General features: G+C 37.2%; 1 protein-coding gene across 2 annotated transcripts; it reads left to right on the top strand.

The window, feature by feature from the left end:
- The first annotated feature begins 1475 nt into the window (after positions 1 to 1475).
- On the top strand, positions 1476 to 13446 carry LOC142140365 (acidic mammalian chitinase-like). Of its 2 annotated transcripts, XM_075198142.1 has the most exons (11): positions 1476 to 1500; positions 2139 to 2168; positions 2416 to 2617; positions 3709 to 3765; positions 3863 to 4028; positions 4173 to 4297; positions 5834 to 5957; positions 6623 to 6808; positions 7200 to 7319; positions 7410 to 7551; positions 13095 to 13446. In XM_075198142.1, the coding sequence occupies exons 1-11, from the start codon at positions 1476 to 1478 to the stop codon at positions 13343 to 13345; spliced, it is 1428 nt and encodes a 475-aa protein (XP_075054243.1). In that variant the 3' UTR covers positions 13346 to 13446. The 2 variants fall into 2 exon arrangements, 1 of the variants encoding a protein (XP_075054243.1); XR_012688433.1 differs by lacking the exons at positions 1476 to 1500; positions 2139 to 2168; positions 2416 to 2617; ... (5 more) ...; positions 7200 to 7319; positions 7410 to 7551 and adding an exon at positions 11423 to 11514 and having other exon boundaries at positions 13095 to 13185.
- Positions 13447 to 19961: the final 6515 nt, after the last annotated feature.

The following is a 19961-nucleotide window of genomic DNA, read 5'->3' as shown; positions in this document are numbered from 1 at the left end:
ATGTTATAAGTTTGTCCTTGAAACTCTAATGAATCCATGAGCCTTTTATGTAGAGAAGTATTGCCTTGAACATATTAATCTTTCGTGTGCTTAACTGTGTAAACTCTTTGATTGCTTGGGTGTGTGCTAGAATATGCAGTTAACCCATTAAATGCTGTGTGTGAACTGTTAAACCGTTTGCTGAGAAAGAGCATAGTGTCAGTCAGCGTGTACATTTGTGTATCAGAGGTTTTGGATCCTATTGCCCTAATAAAATAGGCATAGCTGCAATTTGCTGTGTATCGATGTGAGAGACCTTCTGTGTGATAGGTGAGTGCTAGAAATCCTACTTGTTTCCTTGCAGTAACATCCATATCACTGACGCTGGGACAGCCCCATAATATAATCATAAATTTATATTGCCCTACTTAATATAACCATACATTAATTTGCCCCCTGATATATTCATACATGTGTAATAATTTTGCTCCCATAAGTTTAGTAATTATTCTTGCTCCTTAATCAATAAATCATGGTTGTATAATTAATAAGTGTAGTTTAGGCTATCTCACCTCTCACAACCACCTCATTTTTTGGCGTTTATTCTGACGGCTTTTAAAAAATTAAAAGTTTATCTAATATAGGTCTGAGACACAACTTACATTAGAACCATGACATTTCTGGTCAAGAGGAGAAAAATAAATGGTGACAGCCGAACTCACCATGTGAACATTCTGATCACTATGTGGCCATGTGACACAGCCCAAAATCATGTGCCACACAATGGGTAAGACAATAACACTTTGTAGGTCCATAGGTACACACACAAAAGTGCCAAGTTAACTCCCCGTGCAGCTATGCCCAGGAAAACTAAGTATAAGATTTGTCCCAAAACTGAGCATAATACTGGAATTCAAAATCTCAAATCATACATTTTAAGTTCTATTGAGAGCCAAAGTGATGTCATTGGTGTGTAAATCATGACTTATTTAAACTGTTCAATGTGTCTATTTAATTTCCATTAGTGTATATCTTTTTGGCAAGTCCAAAATCTACTTCAACAGGTCCTAATCAAAGGAGATTAAACAGTACAGAAGGTCACATCTACAATATAAACATAATGTTCTATGCAGACCAATGGCTTACTTGAATTAAGAAAGTTTTAGTAAGAACACAACACTCATTGGTTGGAAACATCTACAGACCACAGAGGCATGCATTGTAGCCTCTGCTTTGAACTTACTATCTGTCTGCCATTCTGTGGAAACCTGTGAAGCTTTCCAAAAACAATAACATAAAATACAATACAAATAAATATATTTTAATTGTTTGCTTTTTGATCAAGATACTGCAAAGTAAAATTCACACATTCTAACTATGTACAGACTATTCGACCTTATTACATAATTTTTCAGTGTCAAGGTGATATGTTTAGTGGGTGGAGCCTGAAGTATAAATAGTCGTGCATCACAAACAGAGTCAGTGCAGAGTCAAAAATGACAAAACTTATCCTCCTCACTGGTAAGTCAATGCTGCCAAATATAGAATGCATGGACAAGTTAAATATCTGCTTTAAATTATAATAGTATTATGTTGTTTATAGTGAAAGGAGCTATGTTCTTAAAGAAATATATTTTTTTCTGATTGCACTGTTCCCCTCCCTCCCATTTTTTCCTTCTGTATTAATTACCCCATCCTATAAATATGTTTTTAAAACTCAATAAAAAGTTGTTTAAAAAAAGTATATAGTTAACCTACTCAGGAACATTTACATCTTTTTGGGAAACCAATTCTTGACACATGGGGGTGAAGCACGATGTGTCTCTGAAACAATCCCTAGAGACACATCGGCTCAATGTTCTAAATGAAATCTCCGCTCCTTTTTCTTCTCGTCCCTTAGAGGTGCTCAGAAAAATGAGCTGAGATTTCTTACGGTACATGGCGGAAATATATAGGTATTGGCTATAACACTGGTGGTGGGGGGGAGCTGAGAGGTACTCTGTAATATTTTGCACCAGAGGCCTTTAAAACTATGGAAATATTATGACCCATGCTGCCTTTAATGTTTACTATGAAAGAAAGTAATCCTGTAGATATTTTATTAGCATCCCAAAAACAGTGCTAACATTTACTAAACTCTCCTTTTCTTTGTCTTCTAGGGCTGGCATTGCTGTTGAATGCTCAGCTAGGTAAGTTGTAAACTATTTAAACATCATAGACTATTGTTATTCAGTGGATTCCTTACAATAATATATAATAATCCATTCAATATGTATAGCCGCCGCCCTCCCACCCAAACACAGAAAGAGAAAAGTTTTACTTACAAATGTAGAAACTGATTCAGTGTATACAGTAGACTAGATGCAATGCCTATATGAAATGACATACTTTTTCATACTTATATGTATATTTGCATCTTGCGCCTACTTCATACAGGCTTTTCCTACCAGCTGACATGCTACTTCACCAACTGGGCCCAGTACAGACCTGGACTGGGGAAATTCATGCCAGATAACATTGACCCATGCCTGTGTACTCACCTGATCTATGCCTTTGCTGGAATGTCCAATAACCAAATCACCACAATTGAATGGAATGATGTCACCCTGTACAGCTCTTTCCAAAATCTGAAGAATCAGTAAGTTCTAGAGTCACAATGTAACATCAGGCAGTATTGATATTAAAAGCTTAATGGCACACAAAACATATATGTACTTTATTGAGTCTTGTGGTGACTGTGTTAGTTTATGTTCCCTTTAGGAAACAGCCTCATCTATACATACAGTACCTATTTTATTAGTATGTTCTGTGAATATGTTTAATTATATCCCAAATGTGGTTAATTTTGACATTATCTGAACATAATGTTTAAAATTATATTTTTTCTAATTGTATATAATTTCTTGATATATATTCATGTATCTTATCTCAGTTCTACATGATTAATTCAATGCACTTCTTACATTAACTGAGTACATTTAATAGCATGGTGGAATGAATAATGATGTGTTGTAACCAAAACAAACCAATCAAATCTCAGTTTTAGCAGTCCAGTGTAGCTAAAATGTGATTGGTTGCTATTGATTACAGCACATGTGTTGTACACATACCATTGTCTTGTATCCCTGACCTGGGGCATGGCATATGACCCTACCCATTGTGAAAGAGACCAACTGAATCAACACACATACAGCAATCCCCACATTGAATGTTTACCAGTTCAGTGAGAGAGAACAAAGTGTGTACGTGTATGCGCACACAAGCTGTGAACTTAGCACACACAGATAGAATTAGAATGGTAGATTCATGGCTTACATCTTAATCCTTCATTTTCCACCAGAAATAGTAAAAGCTACATCATGTAGCTATTAGTGAAAAAGACTATTCATATGAATATAAAGTCCAATATAGCAAAGCACAGCATGTCAGTGATTTCTATTGAAACCTACAGTGGGTATCCCTGCCCCTTTATAAAACCTCTAGTCTGAACCAATAAATTCTGTTAACTAGGATACCTCAAGCCTTTTACAGTCCTGGGGTCCTTCTTTGTCCAAAGTGCAGAATGGAGAAGCCATGGCAATCTAAGCAACCCTTCCATTGTGGCTTCTCGCGATTAGGCCTGAGAGCACTGTCCCATAATGGAATTATGGGGTCTTTAAAACAGGAAATATGGTTCTGAATTAAATGAATAGATTATGTAATTAAATGCAATGATCTGTTTCATTGTAGGAATGGTAACTTGAAAACTTTGCTTGCTATTGGAGGTTGGAACTTTGGAACTGCACCGTAAGTACTGAATAATTCAAACAAGTACTTATTTGTAGACTATTTTCACATATCCATCTGGATTCAAATAACTTTTTGATGCCACATACATCAACAGTTTCACTGCTATGGTCTCCACTGCTCAGAACCGTCAAACTTTTATCTCATCTGTAATCAAATTCCTGCGCCAGTATGGGTTTGATGGACTTGACTTTGATTGGGAATATCCTGGCTCCAGAGGAAGTCCTCCTCAGGACAAAGCACTCTTCGCCACCTTGGTTCAGGTAAGCCAAGCATCGGGTTAGTCTTGGTTTGTGAAAACCAATCCTAGCCTCAGTGTCTGAGCAGCAATGTTAGACATAATAACTCATTTGATTTTTATAGGACTTCTAATTAACATTGAGATTTTAATAACGTTCATTTTACAGGAAATGAGGGCAGCTTTTGAGACAGAAGCTTCACAAACCAACAGACCAAGACTCATGGTCACTGCTGCTGTGGCAGCCGGTATCTCCAACATTCAGTCAGGTTACCAGATTCCTCAACTTGCTCAGTAAGTAGCCAAATGCAATTCATCCAAAATGTAACATCAGAAATTGAAGCTTTGCAGGTTTTCATGGTACAGTTTTTGTACTGGAAAAAAAGCAAAGTATACAGTGGTCTGAGTGGAAATTTAGAAGTCATGTTATAGAAAATGTAAGTGAATGGAATATGATAGTTTTACAATGAAGACAGTAGGAGCAGTGGTGGTATGGCATATCACTATTGATCAAAAAGTAATAGCTAGCGCTACACTTTCATAAATACTAAATAGGAAAATAATATAAAGGAGGTTAGTAGTAATTCAAAAAAGGGGTGCAATCACCAGAATAGGCAGGGAGGGGTAAGTTTTCTTGTTTATTCAACCGAATGTCCCTTAACCGTCTCCGAGTCATTTTGTTGGTGGAACTGCTGGATTGACGTACTTCTTTTAATACATATTTATATATTTTTTTTTAATTTGTTCGCCTGGGAAATTAAAATGTTACATATCTACGGAAGATTACGTGATTTGTGCTCAGGATTTAAGGAGTATATCCAACAAGTCATCTCCCTGTCTTTGGACATTTACTCCTGTGGACTTATTAGGATTGTTTTCCGTTATATTGATGGAGAACAGATTCATTGTTTGCTCTTTCTTTTTATTTTTCTCTTTTTTTGAGTACGCATATTTTCTAAGTCATTTAATAGTGTTTTACTCCATGTGTAACTTACAATCACAATAAATGTATTGTTTTTTAGAATTATTTTATTTTAATGCTATTGGCTTCACATTGTGTGTTCAATAGGGTGTGCACTATTGGTTTATATTTATATCACCATAAACCAGCCCACTTCTACCCATGGATGTATACAAATAAAAAGCGACAAGAGATTACTTTTGTTTATGTAACACCATACTTGCCTACTCTCCCAAAATTTACGGGAGGCTCACAAATTTCGGGGTGTCCTCCCGGACTCCCGGAAGAGTTGGCATCCTCCTGGAGCTGATGGATCTTCCAGAGGGGAAGTTTAAAAAGTAGGCAAGCATGTGTAACACCCCCTTTCCCATGCCCTGGGAATGGCGTGTATGTAAATGAATAGCAGACTCTTCTTACTTCTCCTTTAGCTGACAGTACTTCCACCTGAGTATTGACATGTGAGTTATTAGGGAATGTCTGCTCTTGGCAGCCAAATTAGTCAGCAGTGCACAACTCCTCCCTTCTTCTCTCTGCAGCAATAGCAGTGGGAGATGTAGTTCATCCCTTTCAGCACATGTGACGTTGCGCGAGATGCCGGCGTCACCTTTAATTGATATTTTAGAAGAATACTGTACATGCAGGTTCTTTAGTTAGGCAATGTATTTTTGGTGCTACTGAATACAATGGACAGGGTGTAAAAAAAATAATTAAGTGTTATTGGATAACATTTTACAAACTCTATTTGACATCTCATGTATAATATTGTAGTGGACAACTGTATAATATAATGAAAAGATGAACTCGGTTGGTAAATTACTAAAAATATCACACTGTAGCAATATGTTACCAATATATTTTACAAAATATAGAGCTCTGGATTATATCCATGTTATGACCTATGACCTGCATGGTTCATCAGAAGGATACACAGGAGAAAACAGCCCTCTGTATGCTAACCCTTCTGCCACTGGCTACAACTCCTACCTGAATGTGGTAAGTATGCAATATATTATTACTGCTAAATGATCCTGAGATGCCAAATTATAATTGTGCATGCACCATCATGTTTTTTAATGTTTGTAAATGCAAAAAAAACCCCAGAAAATTGCCTACATAGCTATCTACAAACCATTTTAACCACTATTTACTATAAATTAGTGATAACTATTTTGTACTGCTGCAATTTACCAATAAACTAGGAGTATTACCACTTGCCCGGCCAGTCCTGCAAGCATATGCATATGCGCGACCTGACTTTGATGGTTCACACATACACACAGGCCCGGCGCTCCCATTATGCGGCGAAATTTTGCCTAGGGCGCTGTGAACCCTAGCACCGGCGCTGCATACACAGTGGAACTAGAGACTCTGACTTGGGCCAGTTCCACTTTAAAAAAAAACAAAAACTATAAATATATAAATATAAGATTAAAATGTTTTAGAAATAGAAGAAAAAAAATAATGTTGCCATTCAGCATTGAAAAAATGCTTTATTTAAATATATGCGTGGGGAAGCCAGCAAAACTATTTGGCTGTACTGACTATCCCTTTGCAGAGTGGGGGAAATGGGTTACCTCCCATTCATAAATAGGCAAATAAAACTGACAGATGTACATTTACGGTAGAGCAAAATACAAAACAACATCTCTACTTTCTAGGATTATGTCATGAACTACTGGCTGAACAATGGTGCGCCAGCTTCAAAACTCATTGTTGGCTTCCCAGCCTATGGGCACACTTTCATCCTGAGTAATCCATCTAACACTGCAATTGGCGCACCTACATCTGGTGCTGGACCTGCTGGACCTTACACCAAACAGACGGGATTCTGGGCGTACTATGAAGTAAGATTTTCATGTCACATGTTGTTCTCTGCAATGTATAACTAAATAGTTTTAACATATTTGCAGTCATATTTAAATTATTACAAAAATTGCAAAGCGCAGTTAAAATAGAATACATTTATATGTTAGCTCAAAGATAAAATATATTTTTATAACATATAAACTATGTTTTATGTTATTAAAGTTGTGCTATCAGAACTATGCAAACTGCATCTTGTAATGAAAGTTTTTCCAACTTTATGATGAATTTGTCCTTATGACTACTAAATATATACTACTTGCTAGTGGGACTGTGTTAATAAACATAATTAGATATAAATGCAGGCAAATAAATAGCATACTTCTTTATTATATGGCCAATTTTCTGACAATTTCCCATTAATTTGTTTAGATCTGTACTTTCCTGAAGAATGGTGCTACTAATGAGTGGTCTTCTGCCGAAGATGTCCCTTATGCCTACCAGGGTAATGAGTGGTTGGGATATGATAATGTGAAGAGCTTCCAGATAAAGGTAATCACAGTTTTTGGTATTTAATAAAACATCAGTATTTACAAAACAGCAGTGTAGACTATTTTTTTTGTTTACACTTCCTGTCTATAGGCTGAGTGGCTGATGAAGAATAACTTTGGAGGTGCTATGGTTTGGACTATTGATCTGGACGATTTCACTGGTACTTTCTGTAACCAGGGCAAATACCCCCTGATCTCTGCATTAAAGAACACTCTTGGTGTACAAGCTTCTGGTGAGTTATCGCATGTATATATTGTATAATATTATCTACAGAACTTCAGAGTTTAGCCCCCTGTTGGAATTCAACTATTACACAAAATTATTTAAAACATTCTTTAACCCCACGGGGCCTCAGACCAAGGGTATATCCTGCCTTTCAGTTGGCCACTGCTGAACTTAAAACCGAATGGGAGAATATCCTACTTAAATATTGACTTGATGCAAGTAACTCTTAAGCATGACTCATTCATTTTGGATATGTATTCAAAAGAAATAGAACTGATTAGCTCAAAACTTAAAGAATTTGAGAATGATGTAACTTCCAAACAACTTATACTAAATATAAAGGAGATTTGGAACAATTCGAAAAAACAATAATGGAGAAGAAAAAAAAAATTTGCCCGAGACCGTATAGATTATTTGGAGGGGACCAATTTTAAATGGCATAAGAGAACCTACAATAAGAGTAATAAAGATCTTACTAATAGCTATGATTCATCAAAGTTAGAAAACTCAGATAGTGAGATGAATAATAGTAGATGCAACAGTCGGGGCAGAGACCATTTCTCCAACAGAAGACATTTTTAGTGAACACCCACAGAATGAGAGATGAGGGAGGATCTGACCCAAAGCCACCAGGAGAGGTTGCAAGAAATCTAAGAGACAGAAGTCAGTGGGGTTGGAAGGACAACCGCAAATTCAACCAATGGCAATGAAGGGGAAAGTAGGTGAACAATCCCTCCAAATTATTAACCTGTCAGACAAAATTATAACTAAAATACATTCAAATCTCTTATACCGGGGCCTCTCTTTTTCTCCAGTGACTCATTTTGATTGCTTCTGTTGGGAGAAGGACTTACACCTTTCATTAGAAAATTGAAGTTGTCTTTATTTTATAATAAGAATGCATCAGGTATTTCGAACTTCAATGAGAATGTGGTTGAATCCATTCCCTCACTTACAAGTATAGAGGAGATGGAAGCGATTAATATCTTAGAACAACTGATGAACGAACAGGCCCCTGAACCGGTCAAACTAAAACTCACCCATAGACCGATCTGTAAGAAAAAATCTACATTCTTTCCTAAGGATGTTAATTGTCCAGAAATTATGGTTTTTGAAAAACTGGTATCACGAGATTTTGACAATTTGAAAACCAACCGCTCTAAGATTCTTAACAATAATCTGACTAGAGATGAACATGTTTGCTTGAAGGAAATGGAGGTTTGGAATGATGTGGTAATCAAACCATCAGACAAAGGCGGCAATGTAGTAATTTGACCCATAGATATGTATAGGTGAGAAATGCATCGCCAACTAAAAGATACTAATTGCTATCGCCACCTCTTATCCAATCCTCTAGAGGATTTTCAAGCAGCATATGGTATCATTATTAAGAACGCCTTTGAATCACAGGTCATCAATAAAACTGAATTTGAATTCCTACAAGTGACCAACCCGATAATTATAACCATATATCTTTTGCCAAAAATACATAAAAACAAGAAGACTCGTCCAGGGAGACCAATTGTATCCGGGATGGGCAGTTTGACCGAGCAGGCAAGTTTTTTCCTGGATGTACATTTAAGGAAATACGTCAACTGTCTACCCTCATATGTGAAGGATACTATGGAGGTCTTAAAGCTATTAGATGGTATTGTAATTGACTCAGATATATGCTTAATAACCTGTGATGTGTAGGGTCTATATACTAGCATTGGTCATTCGATAGGAATTCAAGCTGTGAGATATTTTCTACAGATCAGACAAGACACCCTTTTTAGTGATTTTTTGATTGATTTATTAAAATTCATTCTAACTAGAAACTTTCTCATAATTGAGGATCAATTTTATCTGCAAATCCGAGGAACGGCAATGGGAGCGGTGTGTGAGACAACCTTCGCTAGCCTTTATTTAGGTCAGTGGGAAAAATAAACTGTGTTTGGTGAGAGCTTAAAGAGATTCTCTGACCATATAATCACTTGGGTCCGTTATATAGACGACATCCTCATCCTCTGGAGAGGAAGTGCTTTGGAATTTGAAAAATGTATTACAATTCTGAACATTAATGTCAACAATTTAAGACTGACTTATAAGATGAGTTTGGAAAGAGTTAACTTTTTAGACATTACAATTAAAAAAGGGATAGGAGGTATGGTTGAGACAGACCTCTATCGAAAACAAACAGCCACCAATAGTATTTTGCATAATACAAGTTTTCACTATCCTTCTGTGGTTAAAAACATCCCCAAAGGGGAGTTCCTACGCATTAGATGGAATTGTACCAATATGAAAGACTTTATAATATAAGGTCAGAAGAACTAAAAGAACGACTATCGGAGAGGGCATACAGTAGATGGATTATTAAGAAGGCTTTTTATGAAGCTAAAATGAAAGATTGTGACCACCTCCTGTATCCGGTAATTCAGAAAACAGATTCCAACAAAATCCGATTTATTGGCAATTTTTGCCAAGAGTGGAGGGATACTCGTCTGATATTATAGAAACACTGGTCGATCTTACTTAATAACAACACTCTAAGATCAGTGTTGAATGATAAGGTAAACCTAACATGGCGGAGAACTAGAAATTTGAAAGACAGACTGGTTATAAGTCATTTCTGTAAGACAAAGAAGACACCACCTGTAACTACAGGGTCATATCAATGTGGAGGCTGTAAAGCCAGTGATCACATGATTAAAATCAAGGAATTTCAGGACAAATTTGGAGACAATCATAAAATTGAACAATTCCTAAATTGTAATTCCAGGGGAGTAATCTATGCTTTCAGATGTCCATGTAATAAATATTATGTGGGGATGACCAGTAGAGTCATGAAAACACGCATTCTTGAGCATGTAGGGACCATAAGGAATGCAAGAACGGATAAAGAAAAATTTAAACAACTTACCTCAGTAGCTAGGCATTTTTTGAAAGAACATGGAGGTATGGCTCGTGGTTTGGAAGCATTTGCTATTGAACAAATTAATTTGGGCATAAGAGGAGGTAATATTAACAAACAATTACTTCAGAGAGAAAGCAGGTGGATCTTTCTACTCGATTCCCTAGCGCCTAATGGCCTGAATGAGAATACTAATTATGCATGTTTCTTTGGCTGATATAAATATCAACTTTATATTTTTTGTATATATATTAGCAATCCACTAATAATGCCCTATATGTTATAATAGCAGTAACATCTATGTATATTATTACATCTCTGAATAATATCCCTTCCCAGTGCTGAGGACTATATTAGGACTCTATGACATTAATTCGCTAATATTTTCTCCCTGTATTTTTCTGTGTGATTCTTAGGAATCTTGGAATATCTCTTTCCCCTCCGTTTTCAATTCTGTTTCCAAAGAACTAAACCATACATAATGTATTTATTGGATCTAAATCCATAAATAATAATTTATTTTTGTTTGCTTCTGAGGATATGGTTATTGAATTTGAATGTGATACACATACCATTTTCCATTTATCCTTCATTTTATTTTATTTATCAATAATGGATTCACACTGAATGTGAGCAGATCTTTATACACTGTATAATGTATGAATTGACACTGTCCTTTATCTGACATAATAATATTAAAATTATATTTCATTATATATTATATATTATATTTCAATCATACATATTTCATTAGGAACTTCCTCTGTACTTTCCTCTTCTTTTCCTGTTAATTGTTTTTAATGTTTATATATATTTACTACAATGCTGCCATGCTTTGGAATCAATGAGACGTTTTTTTGCAATTTGTATTGGTCTATTTTTTGTGTCTGTCACAATCCAGCCGTTTGATTGGTTATCCCCTCTGTAAAGACACTGCTTGTGTCTACAATTGCTTCCCTTGATAAAGCTTAGTAAAAGTGAAACGTGCGATGGGGGTTATGGGTAATTGACGTCAGAATTGACCTCACAACCCGGAAATGTGAGCCGCGAGCGCTCTCTGACAAAAAACATGTGGTTAGTGTTTGTAATACTTTAAATAGCAGCGCTGTTTATTAGATTCTGGGATTAGATTCAAAATGGGCACACTATCTCTTCAGTGACTATATATGACTATAAGTAGATTGATAGAATACATAATGGATCATAAGATCTTTCTGTGATTACCATACCAACTATAGGAGAATTGAGGCTCTAAATTCAGCTTATGATTTAACAACCCGGCTCCGTTTATTAAGAGAGGAGTAAAGGCACCGCTTTATATCTACGCAACTTCATATCCTCCTAGTATAACATTATTTAATACATTCAAAATCTGAGTGGCATTGATAACGATTTTATGTTACATTGAATACATGCCTTGGAGAATAGATAGGTAGGATCTTGTTAGATTCATACACCCATATGTACGAATGTACATTTTTTGTTGCCGGTTTTTCCCTTTTTGCTCAGAAGGGGTGTTATATTTATTCATGCCTCCTTGAGTATATACAGATATGAATATATGATATTTAAATCCTACGGTCACTAGTGTACATTTTGCTGATTTCCACCTGACAAATTATAGACCTCTTGAAGGAATAGGGGACAATAGGATTGGCTACTATCCGGCTGATTTATAGATCCCTATTTTTTGCTGGCTATAAATTCCGTGGTTGATCTTTTAATACACTACTTTATTTTCAGTTCACATTTTTTCCTTTTTCTTATTTTATATTGCACTTCAAAATGAATGAGGGTATAACTATTACTCGTATAGATATGTTTTTTAAAAAATATAATAAAAGGTATTGACCCATGATAATTTTTATTATAACTGAATGGATAGGAGTGATCAAATACCCCATTGCTTTCCTCTCTTCCTTTTCTCATATTGTGAATGTAAAGATATATCGATATTGATATTGGAATGAGGTATATCCCAACCCTGTGCAGATAATTTCCTCTCATTTTCATGTAGCCCCCTGTTGTCTGGTGGATAGAGTAAATACATTTATCATTAACACTTACCTCTGTATCACCCTATGGGTATGCCATCCAATGTTTTATCCTCAGGTCCCTATGGTTGAATACGTAATAGGTAATAGGGCAAAGAGCTACTGCACTTGGTGATTTAGCAATAGCACAGTTCAGATGCGGCATGGGCAAAGGTAGCCTATCTGAGCAGACACCCACATTCACACACTAACCACACAAGCAGGAGTTCGACCTGCTATAAATTTTTCTTCTCCTATCCTGTGCCTATGCTCCTATGAGATCTCCTGGCAACCCCGAGACACCTCCTTATTCTTTGGTTTCATCCATGTCTCTTGTCACTCACTGGAGCCCAGAAATCTATTAAATAATTCACAATGTGTGGGTAAGACTTCCAGGCTTCACTCCTCACTGTTCTCGCCCATTAATGCATTGTGCCTCACTTCCACACCAAAGACGTGTTCACTCGTGTACTCTGCCTACCACAGTCCCAACAACCTCCCCATTACATTGGAATGTTGCTTTAATGACTAGACCGATAAACTTATTCTGTTCCATAAACTCATACTACATGAAAACCAACTGTTATTCTTACTTTATTCTTTCATTTTTCTATTTTGTAGGATGCACTCCTCCTTCTTCCCCTATTGCTCCAATAACAGCTGCCCCAGCCAACGTGCCAACTCCAAACAGTGGCTCAGGTGGTAGCCCAGGAGTGGGCAGTGGATTCTGTGTCGGGAAGGCCAATGGTCTTTACCCAGTGGTTGGTAGCAAGAGTGCTTTCTGGCACTGCCTAAATGGAGTCAGCTACCAGCAGAACTGTCAAGCTGGCCTTGTCTTTGATTCTAGCTGTGAATGTTGTAACTGGGCATAATCTGTATGATTCTGTATGAAGAGCCACCATACTTAATTACCCATATTACATGAAGAATACCTGAGCAAAGTGATACAAAAATAAAATAATGTTCAGCATAATCAGTGTGTTTTTACTTCAAAACTTGTAGTGTGTCAAAGGTTTGTTGAGAAACATATTTACATGAACATTAAATTACCATGCAGCCATATATATACAAGGTGGACATTCAGTGTCAGACTGGGACATGTAGGGCCGACTGGAGAATCCAATGGAAGGGCCCACACATAAACATGCAACACTGTTTGATGGCAGTATGTTGCTGGATGAGGCATGACCAGCTAAGAGCGGTGTGGCCAAGGTGAAACTAATGTTCTTAAATTAAAAATATACAGTTACATTCCTCACTATGTTGGACATGTGTCCCTTGGCTGCAGTGGTTCTAAAAAACAATGGTGCCCTAATTAGTACAACTGTGGATGTTCTCTTCTGTCGGCTGTTCTCTCCTTTTCTGTTTATTCCTCTGCTTGGCATGTCACTTCTTCAGACACTGTTATTGGAGTAATTTTATTTCCTCCTCATCCTGCTCCTTGTATTCAATGGTTATCTGATACTACCACATGAGTGTGTGACCTTTAACACTACCATGTAGATGCAAGGGAACTTGTTAATAGGGGCACTGTCGCATTAACTGCTGCTTTTATATTTACTGCTACCTGGCTCAAGTTAATGGACACCTGAAGAAGCAGTATCTGAACTGCAAAATGGGTCCAGTCTTGGTCCCACTCTGGCAGACAATAATTTCTGGACTATTTGCTGCTGGTCTGCTTAGAACTTCTTATTAACTTTATTTGGTACTTAATGGTTTAATTTACACTGTAAGTGTGATATCGCATTTGTTTATGTAAGGTTTTACTATACCAAATTACTCCTATGTGTTTCTAATTATGTTTCAAGGGATACCATGTCCCATCTAGTTCTGCCTGTGGAGAGCAGTACTATACGTTTGTAGTAGCCGCTTTGTGCCATAGAAGGCATTGACCACTACAAAGAGCCTGAAAAAAGCCAAGAAAGCAGTAGCTGTTTTCAAATCTCCCATTGGCTGACGTGATAGTTTATTCACTGACTTAGCCAGGCAGCAGGTAATTTGAAACAGTGGTTCAAACAGTTACAGTTGTGCCCGCATAATTACCAAGTACAAATTAAAGTAAACATCTATTTTTTTGCAGTGGCTCACATCAGCTTTTTCATGTGTATCAGCTTTTGCAAATGTCCCCCAATATTCTTTACAGAAGTATTATAAAAGGCAGATTTTAACATTTCTGTTCAAAGAGTATTCAAGCAATTTTGTTAGAAAAACTAAAGAACTCAAATGTGTGATCGGTGGGCCAATGCAAGTCCATCTTATACTAACAGTGCCCATCATTTGCCCTGTATTGGCCGAAGATCTTTTAGCCAGCAGTGTGTCCAACACATATACCCAGCAATTGCTATATTATACAGGTGACTACCAAATGAAATGAAATACGTGACTAAATAAAGGATACAACGTATATTGAAAATAGGTAATTCCAGGATAACTACGTTCCTGAGTTAATTAAACAATTAACATTCATCATGATCAGTGTTTATTTATAATTGCATCAGTATGAGACATGAGTAAATAGCAATTGCATCACAAGACACAAAGCAGAACATAAAGAAACCTATCATGAGTACCAAGACCAGAGGACAGGAGACAGAAAGGAGAAAGGGCCCTGCTTATAATAGCTAACATACTAAAGAGGGTGTTAACAAATGGAGACAATGGGAGTGGTGGTAAATGAGTGGATGGCGCAGGTGGAGCATTAGGAGGAAGTTAACTTAGGATGGATTGGGGAAAGCAAACTTGAAGAAGTGATTTTTAAGGGAGTGTATGAAAGAATGGAGGTTGGGGGAAAGTCTGTTCATGTGGGTCAAGGAGTTCCAAAGGTGAGGAGCAGCACAGGTAAAGTTTTCCAGGCAGGAGAAGGAGGTGGTGATATGATGAGAGGAGAGGCGAAGGTAGTCGGCAGAACACAATGGGCGAGAAGGGCACGATTTCTTGACAAGGTAAAAATTGGAGGGGGAAGCCTTGTAAAGGACTTTAGAAGTGAGGGGACACAGTTTTGTTTTGTTTTCTTAATAGCTTTCTTTATAGTTTTTGGTATGCAATACACAAATATTCTGCACAAACACAGCTGGGCAAAGACTTGGAAGTTAGACAAGAAAAATTACATCATTCTCAGATGGAGCAGAGGCAAACATGTAAGCATGTAAAGGTATGCTAGCAGCCAAGAGCAGAAAAACAATTTGGGTAAGGCATGCAATAGTGTATAAGTGTATACAATATTTAAGAGAGAGAGGAGGGTGAAAAGTAGGGAGGAGAGGAGACAAAATCTGGGACCCCTGGTGAACGGCGACCAGTTATACCGGTGAAACATTTGTAATCCTGCCTAATATTGCAGAGGGTACGCAGATTTAATTGTACTCTGGAGGGAATGGGAAGTCAGTGGAGGGCTTTGCAGAGAGACACAGCAGAAGAGGAAACGCAAGAGAGGAAGTGTCAGACTACTGCTTTCACAGATGGAGGTCCAATAGCCATGTAGTTTAAGGGTAAACAGGATTTATTTCATAAGCCAAACTAAAGTATCTAAAAGTAAGCCCACTATCACAAGGCTGAGAAAGGTCCAGTGAAAATATCAAACAAGTGAAATCATAATCACAAGATCGATATCCAAGATGGACTCTCGTGAAACAGGTCTGTCCATCTCGGATATGGTCTATTCTAAGGGCAAGTTCATAACAGGAAGATTACATATGACACTACATTTATTTTTGCATTTTTATTTACAGTAGAAATGGCAGGTCTTTTGCTGGCTATAGCAGTGTGCTGGGGGATTTTTCTGTGTGTTTCTTTCTTTTAGGATAACCCCACCCTTTCAAGAGCTGCTATCAGCCTATAAATTGATTGAGCAACTTTCACTTCTCTATTTGTTTGAGAGGCATGTTGGTGTCAGTAGATGAGGGGGAGTGCTGGTGCTGGATTGCTGTTTGAAGGCTTCTGGGTTAGCTCTCAATTTAAAAACATATGTATGACCCATATATGGGACTCTCATTGTTTAGAGTTAGGACCACTCTATTAGCAAAATCACCGTGGAGTGGCTGGTGGCTTTAACATACATTTACAAATGTGTGCAACTAAGACTTTTGCATTTTTGTTTACAGTAGAAATGGCATGTCTTTTGCTGGCTATAGCAGTGTACTGGGGGATTTTTCTGTCTGTTTGTTCCTTTTATAAATTGATTGAGCAACTTCCACTTCTGTATTTGTAGATTACATATGACACCACATTCAGAACAGTCTGCTGGGGAGGGGGGGGGAAGATGGGTGACAGGTAAGCCAGAGAGTAGGAGATTTCAGTAATCAAGGAGTGACATAAGAGCATGGATAAGGGTCTTGGTGACATCCAAGGAGAGGAAAGGAGCAAACATTGGCAATGTTGTGAAGGTGGAGGCAACAATGACTGATGTGGAAAGAGAAGCTGAAGACGGAGTCAATGATGACTCTTAGGCAGCATGCACGGGGAACAGCGGAGAAGGTGACATCAACTGTAAAAGAATTGTTGAGTTTGTAGTAGCATTTCACCATCCAAGAGAAGAGATAGTTTGACATGTGGGAGAGGCAAGAAGGAGAGTGGTCGGGCAAGGAAAAGCAGCTTAGAGTGTCATCAGCATGGAGGTGAAACTGAAAGCCTAAGGAGGGAATAAGTTGTCCAAGAGAGGATATAAACAGAACCTTGAGGGACCCCAACAGATTGAGAAAGAGGATAGTAGCATCACTCCTTGATTTTTAGGTACATGTCTATTTTAAAATAAACCTTGAATGGGGGCACACAGTCAGGGCTGCCAAAAGGAATCTAGGCCTCCGGTACAGCAACTTTCTGCCACCTCACGCCCCCCCTCCCCGCCTCTTTGGAGTGTGGCTGCGCCTCTTTAGACATGACATATTATGTATTAAAATAGTGTTGCTATCACCTACCTGTTATTGCAGCTTTCACAACCAGGTACTGGATTCTTGTCTGGAATGTTGGGATCTGTTTGGAAAATATATATGTAGATGTAATATTAAAAGCAGAGCAATAAGTGACCACAGAAACCAGATCCAGATAAAATTGCGGCAATAGATTATGAGATAACGTGAAAAAAAAATATTTGGCATGTTGTAGGTATATTGCTTTTTGTAAAGAAAGTTTATGACTTTCAACATTGAAAGTTTCTGACTTTCAACATTCTAGCCCTATCAATCCGCAGTCAATTGGACAGATTGACAAGAACCTTTAAACTTACAAGCAGATTCAAACAATGTGTACATAGACGCACAGTTCTTTTATTAGCACTACCAATCTGCTCTAGTGTATTTTCACATTTGCATATCACCATGTTTCGATTGGCTAATACTTTTACCTGGTCTGTTTGTCAAGTAAATTCACCAATGACAGAATTCCATTGTGAGGTATAACCCTCAATGACTCGCATGATTTAAGCAAATAAGCATATAGGACTGAATAGCTGTTTTCATAAATGAGAGAATACTTCACATCAAATAACAGAATGAATTACAACATTTTAATTAATTAATTTGAAATAATGAATTTTAAATGGACACCATATTTCAGTTTGATAGATAGGTAGATAGATAGATAAATAGATAAATATTCAGACTTAATCTGGAAATAGAGGGCACAGTAAAGCCTCATTTTTGATGGTTTTCATGTATGAATAAATGTAAAACGGTTAATCCTAAGGGTATGGGGTTTTAATCTCCCTAATAGAGTGGCAAATGTGTGAATGACTATTTAAAAACGTTGCTTATGACTATTATCATCAACCAACTCCTCACAAAGGTAATTCTGATTCAACCCTTAAATCCACAGGACCAATATTCTTATAATAACATGCTGATTTCTTCAATAAAAACTGCTCACAAGATGTAGCATCATCTAAAACATGTTGTATTATTAATTAACATTCTAATTGTAAATCTTATGTATATTATTAATCAGTATAAAATTGTAACAGTATTTTGCACAAACTCAACAGATTTCGTTTACTCTTCTAACTTAGGTGGTATAGCATAGATTTTCATAAAATACATTACATTCATTGCTTGTGTGTGTTTTCACAAACTATTGTGTAGTGTATCAGATAGTGCCTGGCAATGGGTATATGAGCTTCACTTATTGTTCTAAGGTGTGTGAGTGGGGAGGGGGAGAAGGGACATGTGGGGGAGGGGGGCGGGCACAGGCTAAACTCCATTTTAAAACTCACTTTTCAAACATACATTCCACAACCAAATCTTGTCACACTGTAAACTCCATTAATTTCCCATATGAACTTCTACCATTTATTCTCCTATTATTTCATTTCACTTATCACAGACAGTCCAAAATGTGTAGTATACATCTCATTATGCTTTGCAACAGCCATTGTTAAATATCAACATTCCATTCACATGGAAGCTGCTAAGTGGCAGCCATTTTCCAAGCATTGTAGCTTCTAGATCACCTTCATGTTCTCTATTGTCTATAAACTCAGCCTGTTCTAAACACACTGTATATCGTCTTGTTGCCATATTAACTACTTCAATTTCTCCAGCAATAAGCCGCATTATTTCAAAGGTTTCCATTACAGACTACCTTTCAAACCAACAGTCTAAAACAACTTTATACTAACAATTTGATAACTTTATGAACAATACTATCAATGAACAGGGTCAGTTCTTAAACCTTTAGTAATATATTTGTAAGTCCACCACAAATATCTATTTTACACAAGAGACATCTATTTAGTGAGAGCCAGAAAGGCATATTACACAAAAGGCATCTATTCCAAATGGCTTCTACAACAAACACAAATGCTATCATATATACTCCATATATACTAACCAAAACTTCACTAACTCCATTTTATCTGAACTCAATTTCATTCAAATAGCCTAACAAACAAGCAGTTGCACATTATCACAAGCTTTTCCCCTTAAGTCAAACAGCTCACATATAGTGTAACCACAACAATTCCATTCAAATACACTTAATACAAACGCCCATAAACACATTGTCAGGAATTACATTGATATTTGCACCTCCGACCACTAGAGGTCTCTGCATTCGTAAACTTGCCCTTAGATTTGCCCTTATCCAAGATGGCCAGAATGGCATCAAGGAGAAACAGTCTTGGATCCTGTTTTCTGTTTGGGCCTTTAATAGGCACTTATGGTTCAGACATGTGCTTGAGTATTCTGCCTGCTCAATTCCTGACACTTGCTGCACTTCCTTGCATTTGTGACTACCCTGCTTGTGTACTGACCCATCAAATGTCTGACTACTCACCAGATATCTACTTGGCTATTGGGCTTTAGATAACACCACCAGTATCATTACACATATACACTTACAAAAACCTTATGTTTACACATTTTAACTATATTCCATACACTCCATTTAAAATTCCATTATAACTACGTTTTTCCTACAAAACAGATTCTAATATGAATTGCTTTCCAGGCCACGTATACAGATCTCCATGGCATTAAGATGGCAGTCTCCATCAACTAAGTC

The sequence above is a fragment of the Mixophyes fleayi genome, chromosome 2 (assembly GCF_038048845.1).
Source record: "Mixophyes fleayi isolate aMixFle1 chromosome 2, aMixFle1.hap1, whole genome shotgun sequence".
NCBI classification, from domain to species: Eukaryota; Metazoa; Chordata; class Amphibia; order Anura; family Limnodynastidae; genus Mixophyes; species Mixophyes fleayi.
The sequence above is the reverse complement of the archived record's forward strand: the minus strand, read 5'-3'. Positions and strand labels throughout refer to the sequence as shown.